Below are 12,359 nucleotides of genomic sequence, written 5' to 3'. Positions count from 1 at the left end.
ACTCGAGGGACCATATTTCTTTACTTGAGACATGTCAGCTGTGTGCAAGACTAGCAAGAATACTCCTCCACGTGCACCCAGCTATCTTCTGCGAGAAATGCAACTCAGCAAAAAAGCTCCTGTTGTTAAATTTCATGGGGAAGGGCACTGAGTGCAACACGCAGCATGTTTCACTGATCAGAGAACGACACCAGCCTGGCATACCAGGCGTGCTGACAGGGGATAACAGAAGGTTCATCTGAACTGCGATGGATTAGTAACCTGAAACACAGCATCTTTTGCCTCATTCAGAGAAACAGGACTTTGCACGTGGAACAAATTCACAAGTAGAATTTGGTTATCTCGCCTTACCAAGAGGGAGTGAAGGGCACAAGCTGAGGTGCTTCTCATTACAGGCCCAGTTTTTGCTCTTTTGTCTGTAAAGGTCATGACAAAAGAGAAAGATTGACTTAAGCTTCATTGAACAAGTGAAATCCAGCTGAGATTACAAGTCTTTTATCAAGCTCTGGGCGGTATGACAGGAGCCACAGACAGATGGGGCTGCACATAAAAAAAAGTTAATATAGCGGCAGAATGTAATATAAAGGCAGTGGAAACATTATGAGCACTGACAACAAATGGATTGATCTTGTTGAGAGCTGACAGTTGCTGTAAACACATTTGGTCTCCTGAGGTTTTAGCTGCATCATTAGCTGTGTCATTTCGTGCATGTGTTCAGAGAGTGTTTGCCGTCTTTGCAAGATAGCATGTTGTTTCCCAAATGATTTTCATTTTATGAATCTGCTGCAGTCTTTCACTTGCTAACACTGCATGCATATAGTAATGTTGTTCTCACAACTAAATATAGTCATTGCATTGACCTGAAATGACTGTTTTGTAGGACTGTATGCATAGCAATTGTGCTAATCAGTGCACATTTTCACCCAGTCTGTGCACACAGTTAACCCACATCACTGCAAAGTATGACAGCATCTGCTGATAAGAGTTGGACACTATGGGGTCAGGTTTCAGGTGTTGTGTCTACTATCAAAGGCTTTTTAAATTAATTTTACAGAATATATATATTTAATATAAAGTTTAAATAATTAATTCAAATTTCATATTCATACATTCTATGAAAACTTGTCTTTTGCAAGTATTTTCAGCTTTAATTGGTTGACCGGCATACAGCTGATGTCATTTTAAACACTTGATGATTCCTTTTCCTGCTTGTTAAGTTTTTATGATACAGTGTAAAATGTAGGCTGCTGGGTCTGAAAGAAAGCTTTCTCAGCAACTGTACTGACCTTGTTTATTCATTATAAATTTAGGTCAAAACCTCATTAAAACCACTGTCGTAAAGAAAGTAGGTATGGAAACCCTTTTTGTCTTTGTCATCACTTATATTACCTTCTATTAAAGTGGGTAAATGTAAAGGTCAGATAGAGGCATCTTATAATCACTTTGGTCAGTTGACTGTAAATAACTTGCCAAATGTTATATCAAAAGGAAGAGTAACTCATAAATATTATAAACATGTTGCCAGTTGTCAGACCACTTATATATATTTTTCCTCACAAAAATATACTGTTAAACTGCTACAAAGAAACTTCTTGACACTTGAACCCTGCTAAGATTACTTCCCCCTATCCACACACCATGATAAAATGTTTCAAACAGCCTGAATACTTTACTTCTTTACTTACAGGCAATACTACCCTGATTTTTTTTTTTTTACATGAATTTAAGAGCCTGCAACCACAAAGGCAGTAACACTAGCTAAAGCATGTGACTTTTTTTCTGAGGCATATCTAGTTCTCCCCATGTGACTGGAGCAGAGCTCTCTCTCTCTCTCTCTCTCTCTCTCTCTCTCTCTCTCTCTCTCTCGTCCACTGGATTCCATTACCCTTTAGCCAGCAGAGCTGCTGGAGGTACGGGGGGCAGATCCAGTTACTGGCAGAAGATTTCTGTTGAGACAGTATATGATGAGGGATAAACTGCTGATGAGCTGAACAACTGTGCCCAGTGTTTTACCTGCCAAATGTACACACACACATGCACATACACATACAAAAACAGGAAAGATGAGATATTTTGGCTCTAAACCTGGATAAGGGGCTTCCTCCTTCCTCATGTTGAAAGATTTCCAGATAAGCTGGGAATTGGCCACAGATGTCTGTTTTTATTTGTTTAAGACTTCCGTGAAGGAAAATGTTTTGCTTATTTTGTTCATAATTGCATCCCTGGAGGAGGTGAAAACCACTCAGAATAGATTTCATCCTTGAATTTCTATTTTTTTACACTTCATTTTGCAGCAGACACTTGACCCAGGATTGGTATGTGAAGGTTCAAAAGTAATGTGCCTCTGTTTATGCCTCTTATTTCAAGACCAGTACCATGTTTGAATGTGTTAAATCTGCTTAAAATACTGCCTGTGCCTCAGCTTTAATAATGTAGATTGTCCTTTTCAACAATCCATTTTTTAAATGGAATAATGGCAACATTTCATGTTTTTTTTTAGGCGTCTAATCAAAGGTATAGAAATGAAATATGAACTTCAGGTTGGTTGATATGGAAGACTGGATATAATGGATATCTACTGCAATATACACACCATTTTAACAAAGATTAAAAGTAAAACAATTATTTTCTCCACATTCCACAAGACCTGTATTGTTGCTAAATGGCTGTATGTCCAAAATTTTGCTGACTTGTATGATGAAATTACTTCAGACCGATTGAAATGTTTCTTCGGCCATCAGCCCACAAAATCCAAAAATATTTAGACTCCCTCTTTGTTATTATTTATGTATATATTTAAGATATTGCAGTTCCATTTATGCCTAATTGATGGCACTGAATTTTTTAATAATACCAAGAGGTAAACCTTATATGATCTGTGTGTTAGTCCACATTCTTAGTTTAGTTTTGGTTACCTCGATGGTGAGTACATTACAAAATATGACAAATTTATTGCCCAGCATGTGGATAAAGCATTAAACAAAGGTTGATGTGGATTAATTCCACACAATCCCTTTTCCAAACCAAATGTTAAACTTCCCTTCAACCAGGCTGCAGCCAGCATGTTCCCTCTTCCATGTAGCAACACAAATATACTCTCCATGTATTGGTCAATCATTTAATTTAAACACCATTTGGTAGCCAATCAAGGAAGAGCTGTGACCGTGTCGAGAGATGTGCTCTGATTGGTCAAACCCTCGGGTCAGCTGAGTGGGAGGAAGGTATAAGTATTCCTCAGAAGTTTTCCTGATGCAGTGTGTTTGTGTGTTTGTGTGTGTGTTGGTGTGGGAGGAGAGAAACGGCGCGCGTGTGTGAATTTATTTATGAGAAACCGTCTAAACTAATATTTTTGCACTAAATAATATTTAAGGTAAGTCATTCAATATTCAGAGCTAATGTCTGTCAGCTAGAAATAAGCAGCCAAAGTAGTTAGGTTGAGTTTTGTGGGGGTGGTTAAGTCTAATGTCCTAATGGCTGCATATTGACACTTTGAAGCGTTTACATCCTTAATGAACCACCTGTCTCTTATTGAGCTCAAACAATCCACCTCGGCCGTTGCTCTGACGCTGCTACGTCATTTTTCAGGGAGCTTTGCTGAAACCACAGGAAAACAGCCCGCTCCCGGAGAAAACAAGACCGTCACCATGGTTGCCACAAGCACATTAAAGACCAAAAGCAACGAGTGTATTTCGGATTTGGTTGACCGAAGATATGACCAGGCTTGCATTGAGAAAGGTACGCTTACTGGCTTTTTCTGTGTTTTTTCTTTTTTGTCTGTATAGCTAACCCGCTAGTTGCTGGATACTTCCAGTTGTGTACTTGTTTATCCCTGTGTGGTGCATGGCTGCAGCAGTGGAGGGGAGGGGGGAGGGGAGGGGGGCGGGGAGAGGGAAGTCAACAGAGGATGAAGTCATACCTTTAGCCTGTCTGCACAACAGCCACATGCGTACAATAGCAAATCTTACAGCTTCTTTCTCTGCCCAAAGCTAAATCATTCTATGGCCAAACCTGTATTGTGATTGGTTTTATGCCTGTCTGAAGGTTTTGGACATTTCAGCAGTCTGACGTTTCTGTCTTTGTCTTGTGTGAGAGGTTTGACACACATCCATACACAGAAACCACAAGGGATGCAAAATCAGACGAATTCCCTCAACTACTAATGCATTTGTTGTTTAAAACTGGCCAAAACTGACACAAATGCATTATTAGATGACTTTTGCATGCTGACATCTTGAAATAGCCATTTATTGCCCTGCAGTTGGGTTGTTTATTCAAGTAAGGAAGCTGGCATTGTTTCTTAAGGTGAACGATTTGCATTCTTTTCTCAGAACTGGATTTCTGGGATTACTGCTTGGCTGAGCCCCAGAGGAATGCAGATGTGGCTGAGGACAGAACCTGTCAACAGCTGGCCAAGATGTTTGAAAACTGCCTGTCTCGAGCCAAGAAGACAACACTGCACTGCTCCTCTGTGCTGGTACCAGAGAAGCTAACACGGAGAATAGCTCGTGAAGTCCTGAGGCTGGCATCTTGTGAGCCCTGTGGCCTAAGGGGCTGCGTCCTCTACGTCCACCTGGAGCTGGACAAGGGCTGTAAGCGGCTCGAGCGCATCGTCTATGATGCCACAGTAGTGCCCACATTTGAGTTGACTCTTGTGTTCAAGCAGGATGGTACCGCCTGGCCCAGCCTTCGAGACTTCTTCTTTATGGGTACCTGCTTTGCCCCAACTTTCAGGCACGTACTTAAACTGAGTCCAGGTTTCCGGCTCATCAAGAAAAAACTGTACTCCTCCTCGGCTGGTACCGTGGTAGAGGAGTGCTGAACTATGGGAGGGATTAGTGGGATATTGGGTTTCCTGTGGGTAAATGCACTTCTGCCCAAATGTAAATGACACTTCAGTGGTGTCATATTTTCTACAGTGTTTTTGTACAATTTGGTTTGTCAGTTCAGTTATTGGTAGCCAGTCAGTCCAAGTTTGGAACTTGGGATTTAGATTTCAAAGTTTGTGCATAAATGAGCCTGATAGTTCTAGATTTGGCTTCAGTGTTTCTAAAAGTGCATTTTTATCAGCAAAATTGTAATATCTATCTTTTTTTTTTTCTTTTTTTTTTCTAATAAGAACATTTAATACTCAAATACAAATTTTAAATTGTACATTTTGCAGTTGAATGTAAAACTATGTTCACATCAACATGTTTGAGAGGGACATATTGTGGGTACACTTTTATTAAAGACACTAGCCACTTTGATGATGCATCTGCGTGTTTCCAGATACATTGAATGTGTTCAACAGTAAACACACCTAGGCTTGAATAGGAGACAGAAATGTAGTCTTTGGGGGCCATATGTAGCTATTTGTTCAGTGCTGTATATAGGGCTACAGATGTTTTTAAGACTGAATGTTTTGTGAAGATGCTGCTGTCTTAGTGTGGGCTCCTCACACTAGGAATGTGGATGCCTTAAATGTCAGAAATGTAGTTTTTTGTTTTGTTTTTTTCACTCGGATCACAGCTAGGCCTATGTGTGTGTTTAGTGTAACTGTTTTATTGCATTTTTTATTATTTTTATACCCCTTCCCCAAACACGCCTTTTCAATGCAGAGCCTTTATAGATTATTAAAATGATGGTTCACCAAAATGTTAATGCTTTGTTTTTATGGGATTTGTTAACTGGACTGTGCAAAGAAATTACTGGCTGTCCAGCTAGATTTTTCTTCTTTATTTTTCTTTTTCTTTTTTTTTTTATTTTCATGAATTCAATTTTTCATACTTTCTTTTTGGTTGCCATTTGAACTTCTTGTTGAAGGAAAGGTCTTGTCTACTTGACAATAAAAGATTTAAACCATGGTTTTTACATTTTTAGACTTGATTCTGTTTATGCTATTCAGTCTGAATAATTGTTTGCTCAGCACCCACAGATCATTACTGTACATTTTCTGGAGCCGTGACCAAGCCGGCTGGAGTGGGCAGGCAACAGTGGGACAATGCAGGCTTTTTAAAGAGGACAAAAGGCACAACAAGATCTCTTGAAGAATGTGATGATCATTATGCATGACTAGTATGACAAAAGCGTGGACGTCATGACAGCCACCAGCACTTGCTGTAGAACACTCAATATGCAACTGTAATGTTGGTTAATTGGCAGAACTAATTCATAGAAACTACAAAACTCTGGTAATAACTTTAACATTCCCAGCTATAGCATTTAGTCTAGAGTACGAAAATACAATAAAGACCCAATTAAGTATGATTCAATTACTGCTCTTGCCACAATTATTTGAAGTCATTTCCTTTTCCTCATTTGCCATGATCATGCATACAGTAAGTAGCAGCCTCTGCACACACACTGCTGTAGCTGTTTATATAAGCACATCAGCTGCTTGTGTGAACCTGCAGAGTTTGTGTGACATTTCTCTCACTCTCTTTAATGGAGGTGTCTCCATAGTGATTTTGAAGGCCTCTTGTTTGTGAGACTTAGAAATGAGAGTCTGCTGAATCAAGGACTTTGACACTTGTGTGCGACATTTGTAGTAATGACATTTGTACTCAAGATTTTTTTTCTGCATTTCAGCCTCTCATAGTTAAGGCTAAAGTAAATGGCCCAGTGACACAATACTGAACTACTTTATGTTGATTGTATAAAAGTTTTACCAATTACAGTCCGTCATTCTTGCACAAACAAGTGAACAGGCTGACATGGTTACAAGAGATTAATGACAGAAGCACATGATCTTGTGCAAGATGCATCACTGTCATTGTGAAGGGACAAAGCACCAGTGATCATTTACCCAGTGTCACACATACGCGGCCTCGCCTGATCCCTTTGCTTTGCTGTGCTAAAGTGGGTCAGCAATACAAGTTTGCATTGTTGAGCTCATAAAACATATAAACACTATGAACATCTGTCTGTGCAGACTCACTGGTTAACCCTACTACCACTGTAGAATTTACTGAATATCAAAAAATGTGTTGTATGAAATACATGCAACATTTACCATATTTAACATTCTGATATATAACTGATCATTTATGATGGAAAAAATATTGAACTTAACTTAGTAAGAGAATAGTAAGAATTTCTATCCCATAATATTTAGTTTATCTAAATTTTGTCATGTTTCTTGCATGCTTATTCTTTATGCAGTGTATTTTAAAATACTTTGCCATAAAGAATTGTTTTATTAAGTAGCAATGACAAAATGACTACACAAGGGGCTTGACATTTTGGGGGAAAAGTGAATTTGCTTCATAGTCAGTTGATACCAATCTCATATCTGTCCTTTAAGCTGGAGCCAGAAGATGACTTGCTTAGCTTTGTGTATAGACTTTAAAAAAAAAAAGGAAGCAGGAAAGCAGCTATCTTGGTAATATATGCAAAAAATAATGTAAAAACAAGTTGCAGTTTTAAGGAGAGGGCAGTTTAACAGACATTTTTTCCCCATGAGCAGCAACCTCTTGAGTGTTGTTGTCACTGTTGGGAAGGAAGTCACCGCTCCTACCCAAGGTATTATCAGGCACAAAACCCCCTATAAAACTGAAACTTTTTTGTTTTATGCTTATGTTTTGTGTGGTTCAAGCAAAAAAAGATGTTATGGGTAGGGTGGGTGGTTTTTTTTCACCTTTGGACACACCCAGGCTAGCTGTTTTCACTTTATGCTAAGCTAAGCTAACCAACTGCTGCTTGTACCTTTGCATTTAATGGAGAGACATGAGAGTGGTATCAATCTTCTCATCTAACTCTTGGCAAGAGAGCAAACAAGTAGCAATGACAAAATGACTAAAAGAATATTTTCCAAAATGTTAAACTGTTCCTTTAAAAAACAGTACTTCACTAGTTTGCCTAAAGTTCCAATTTAATCCATCCTACTACACCTTATTGGGGTCTTTCTCAATGAGCACCTTTGAAATGTGACATTTACAGTATTACATCCTTGGTTTATGCTGTATGTCCAAAGAAAGGCAGGGACAGCAAATTTTCCTACCGACAGTCAGACCAACATAATTAATATAGCCTCAAGCCTCATGGAAAAGTACTGAAGGCCTTTTCACACTGTGGCAACCAAAAGAATCTGAGATGCACTGTACTGGCTTGGCAGCTCATTCACTGAAGCTCATGAGTCTATTGGAGGTACTTGAGATCTTCAGTGTCAACATGATTCATCTGAACCCCTCACAGTATGGGGTTTCAATGACAGTCCCATGTTTGGGATCATGTCCCACACCTGCAGAGTCAATCACATTGATCAGACTGGTCTAAACAGCACATACTGTAGCCTTGACAGCTGACAGATGTTTACCAGCTCTGAGTCGCCTCGGCATCTCCACGGGGCATCCGAGTCACTAGATAAGCCTGTTTGTTCCCAAGAGACGAGCTGGGCTTGATTTCATGTTTCCTCCTGACCCACAGAACAACCTCTTTCTGGGAAGATGGAAATCTGATGAACTTGGCCAAAGGGTGCAAGCATGTTACACTGTGACTGGGTTTAGTTTGTGATCTAGATTTGTTTATCTCTTTCCTGTTAGATATTTTTGCTCTGCATTATCATCTTTTCTTTATGTTAATTTACAAGATATTCCCAATTGTTTGTGTAATTTGTGTATCTAACTTTTAAATATCTATATAGCATAGTGTATCCCTAAAAAAAGGTAGATCCTTGTTTAATCATTCACTAGTCCCTCTTGGCACTAGGAAGAAAACAGGGACTGATTTTGGACAGTCTATTACTATACCAGCTGTCCCGTGATACTGTTAATGATCATTTACACCAAAAAAGAAAAAGGTGGCCAAAAGTGTAAGATTTTGCTTAATGGAGGTATTATATGAAAGGCCTCGTTATTACCTAACCAGATAGTGTTAATCTGAAATACTGACTCAATGTGACTTAATTTCATATTCTGTTAGATATGGTTGGTTGTGTAACAAATCAAAACACTGACTTCCAAAAAGCAGAGAATGAGATCTCCATCCAGAGAAAGTTGGACTCATTAAATGGTCAGGTTGGTAAACATGAGCTTGCTGTTTGCTCTTTACTGACGTTGCATCAGATGGCTTCGGCGAATTGAAATTCAAATCTTTCCTACACTTGCCTCTTGCTGCCATTGGAGCTGGCAGCATGCAAATGTACTTTGCATTGCCAAGCAGCACTTTAACACCTGAGTATTGAGGGCAATCTGACAAAACACAGGCTGACGGACAGTGCCAACATTATATTACTGCAGTTATCATTACTCCAACACAAGAACACAAACAAATTGTAAGATATTGTAGCATTTTATTAAAGTTTAATTATCTTTTTGAATGTTTGAATATGTTAGCATGCTTACACACCAAACTAAAGCAATGAACATGGTAAATATACTAACTAAATATCAGCATGTTAGCATTGTCATTGAGCATGTAAGCTTACTTATGTTAGCATTTAGCTTACAGCACTGCTGTGCCTAAATACGGCCTCACAGGGCAGCAGGCATGACTGTAGGCTCTTAGTCTTGTTAGGTGTGCTTAGCACTTAGCTTAGTACTTTCTTTTTCTTTCTAATACAATACGGTTCACGTCCTTTGGTAAAAAATAAATGGCATGAAATGTGCATCCTGCTAGCACACCCTCCTAGCCATGCAGAATGACCAGAAAAACAACTGTAGCTTATGATGTAACACAAAAGAATAGCCCTGCAGCGTTACTGAAAATGTTCATCTTACTGTCAAGATGAATAATACCAGTTTGTATGTTGACATCCAGAGGCTTTTCAGCACTATGTTGGTGTTGATTTGGACTACATCGTACTGGCATGTTTCTACCATAATATTTCCTCCACCTCATTTGCATATATGCAGGTACAGGACCAACATATTAAGAAACATTTTACAGTATAATACAGTCCAGTTCAACAACATGGACATGAGTCTCAAAAATCCCCATACAGATGAATCAACACATCTCTGACAGGGTGTCAACAGCAGTTCAGAATATTCCTTTTTACATGGATAGTATTTAATTACAGAACTGATTTGTTGGATTTTTCTGGTTATTTCATTATCTTTCCTCTGGCTGTGTCCATAAAAATCACTTCAACACATTATAGGATGCTTTATGTGCTGCTGAACAGATTGATATTTGAAAGACCACCCATCATCTAAATACAGTGTTAAGTCGTTTGTAAGCACATGATTTAAAACTGATTGCTGCATGTGGTCACAGATACCTCAAGTTACTGGGTGTAACAGAATGTAAAGTGCAGGTATAGTGCCTTGGCAATAACACAGTGTCTGATGTTCTTTGCCATTTTAGTCAAGTATGTTTTGACTTCCACTTTTGGTTTTACATGTAATGTTGAGAACTTCTTGCTCTGATCAGATTACATTAACTTGAGTAAGTGTGAGTAGCAAGTGGATGAAGAAACAAAATAGCCCTAACAGGCACATGACGCACATGTTTAAGAGCAGTTTATTCCTAAAAAAAATATGGATATTTTGAGATGTTGCTATGCTATTTGCAGCAGTGTGGATGGAGGGTTATTTAAGTGTCACTACAGTGTTTATCTGGCGTGTGTGTGACCTTGCTAGGACGCTGTCCTGGAAGGTTTGGACATGACAACTCCTCCATAACTAATGCACTGCTGGCATCGAGCGTAGATTTCTCTGGCATCTGACAAGTGGGTGTTGTCTCACTTTTGACCTTTTATGGTGGAAGTAGGTCATTGCCTGGGTCAATGCATGGTCCCCTTGCATTAATAATACTTCTCCAATGGGATTTACAGGAAATTTGTGCCAAACCATGATTCTGATGCAGAGATGTGGTGCATGAGAATCTTTAAAGTAAGCTCTGATGAGTAGAGCAAGAATCATTCCATTGTTATTGAGTCACTGTTAACAGAGACCCAGTGTATGTACTCTAATGAGTCATTCATTTTTAAATGGATCATCTTTTCTGGCTCAAACATACCTCATTGAGATTGCACAGCTCCGCATAGCCCAAATAAGCTTCTATGAGTGCATAAATGTATATGCCCAGACAAATCCCTCAGGAAAAGATAAAATAAACAGCCAGTTTCACCTCTGGGAATGGTCAAGAATAATCTCTGATGTCAATCTTGCTGATCGTTTCTCTCGAAATTTCGGCTGAATTGGATAGAAAGTCATAAAGTAAAACAGGAAATGCCTTAGTTCAGTGTTTAATGTTAATTTATCATGTTTTTCTTGTTTATTCTTTTTTAATAACATGTTGAATTCAGCAATTATGAAAACAGCTGACAAAAAGGATAACTATTCTGTGGAAGCCTTCAGTTTTTCACCCTGTTTTTGAAATGTGAAATTATATGACAAATTGAATACAAACAGGAAACAAAAAAGAACATGTATATTTTATTTTATTTACAATTTATTTAAAAAAAATAGCAACTATGCAAGGCCTATTTTACTATTTTACTTGAAACAGCCAATGAGATTGTCTGTTCTATTTAAAAATCTGAACTGTAATTGTAAGCCTAATAAGAAAATTATCATTATTAAGAATTGTTGTTGCTCATTTAATTGTTGCCTGAGAGTGTGTAGGAGTGGTGGAGTGGCCATGAACCCTTTATCACTTCACTCTTCATTATCATTAATTTAATACACTATCTTTATATTTATTCCACTTCAGTATTCACCTGACTAATATTCAGAAGCTCCCTTTCTTTAAATAAAACCTGGCCAAGGTTAAATCCTCTTTGCTGTATTGTCTGCATTGTGGTTTAAAATAGATCTGTATTCTACTCTTTATTCATGTGGTATAATGAATTAGAATTGAACTTTTCTTATTTGTATTGCTCTAATTTAACCTTTTTCTTGTTACTTGGCTCATCTGGTGGAAAATTGTTTCATCAGTCATTATACAGCTGGCATGACACCAAAGTGTATGTGTTCCAGATTCCCATCCTTGGGAAGCTTTGGGTCATTTTTCAGGGGTTATGGCACTGAAAACAAACCAGATGTCTTTCATAATTTCAGTCACAGTTTTGTGGCTTTATTCAATGACATGACCAAGAGGAATTATTGCTCATAACTGCTGCCATTAAAGTTAGTTTTTAATTTTTAGATACCAGATGGTGCTAACTGTCAGGTTACTTTCTTATGGAATGGCTGCATTGTCTTCTATTATAATTACAGACAATATACTATTTATATAATAGGGAAATAGTATAAACTATTACCATAATTTGGGGATTAAAGCTTTGACCTCGGAGGTTTTGAGTCCCCCAGCCCAGGGGATCCTACTGCCATCTGGTGGAGAAAAGGAATGAAAACAACATTTGACTGAACGTCACCTACAAAAAATTATTTCCATCTAAACAAAAAATATTTAGTGGTTGATACTAGTTGGTAAGA

The 12,359-nt window shown here is 38.3% G+C and overlaps 1 protein-coding gene across 1 annotated transcript; it reads left to right on the top strand.

Moving 5' to 3' along the window:
• The first annotated feature begins 3,251 nt into the window (after window positions 1-3,251).
• On the top strand, window positions 3,252-5,843 carry LOC130164503 (DNA damage-inducible transcript 4-like protein). The gene is made up of 3 exons (XM_056369282.1): window positions 3,252-3,370; window positions 3,586-3,735; window positions 4,329-5,843. The coding sequence occupies exons 2-3, from the start codon at window positions 3,645-3,647 to the stop codon at window positions 4,817-4,819; spliced, it is 582 nt and encodes a 193-aa protein (XP_056225257.1). The 5' UTR covers window positions 3,252-3,370; window positions 3,586-3,644; the 3' UTR covers window positions 4,820-5,843.
• Window positions 5,844-12,359: the final 6,516 nt, after the last annotated feature.

This window comes from Seriola aureovittata, chromosome 23, assembly GCF_021018895.1.
Source record: "Seriola aureovittata isolate HTS-2021-v1 ecotype China chromosome 23, ASM2101889v1, whole genome shotgun sequence".
Lineage (NCBI taxonomy): Eukaryota > Metazoa > Chordata > Actinopteri > Carangiformes > Carangidae > Seriola > Seriola aureovittata.
Note: the sequence above shows the minus strand (reverse complement) of the source record. Positions and strands in the feature narration are given on the sequence as shown.

Excerpts from the sequence above, each read along its gene's own strand:
- LOC130164503 (XM_056369282.1), top strand. The coding sequence starts at position 3,645 with ATGGTTGCCACAAGCACATTAAAGACCAAAAGCAACGAGTGTATTTCG. Across the intron at positions 3,736-4,328 it reads CCAGGCTTGCATTGAGAAAG|AACTGGATTTCTGGGATTAC; the intron begins GTACGCTTACTG and ends TTCTTTTCTCAG.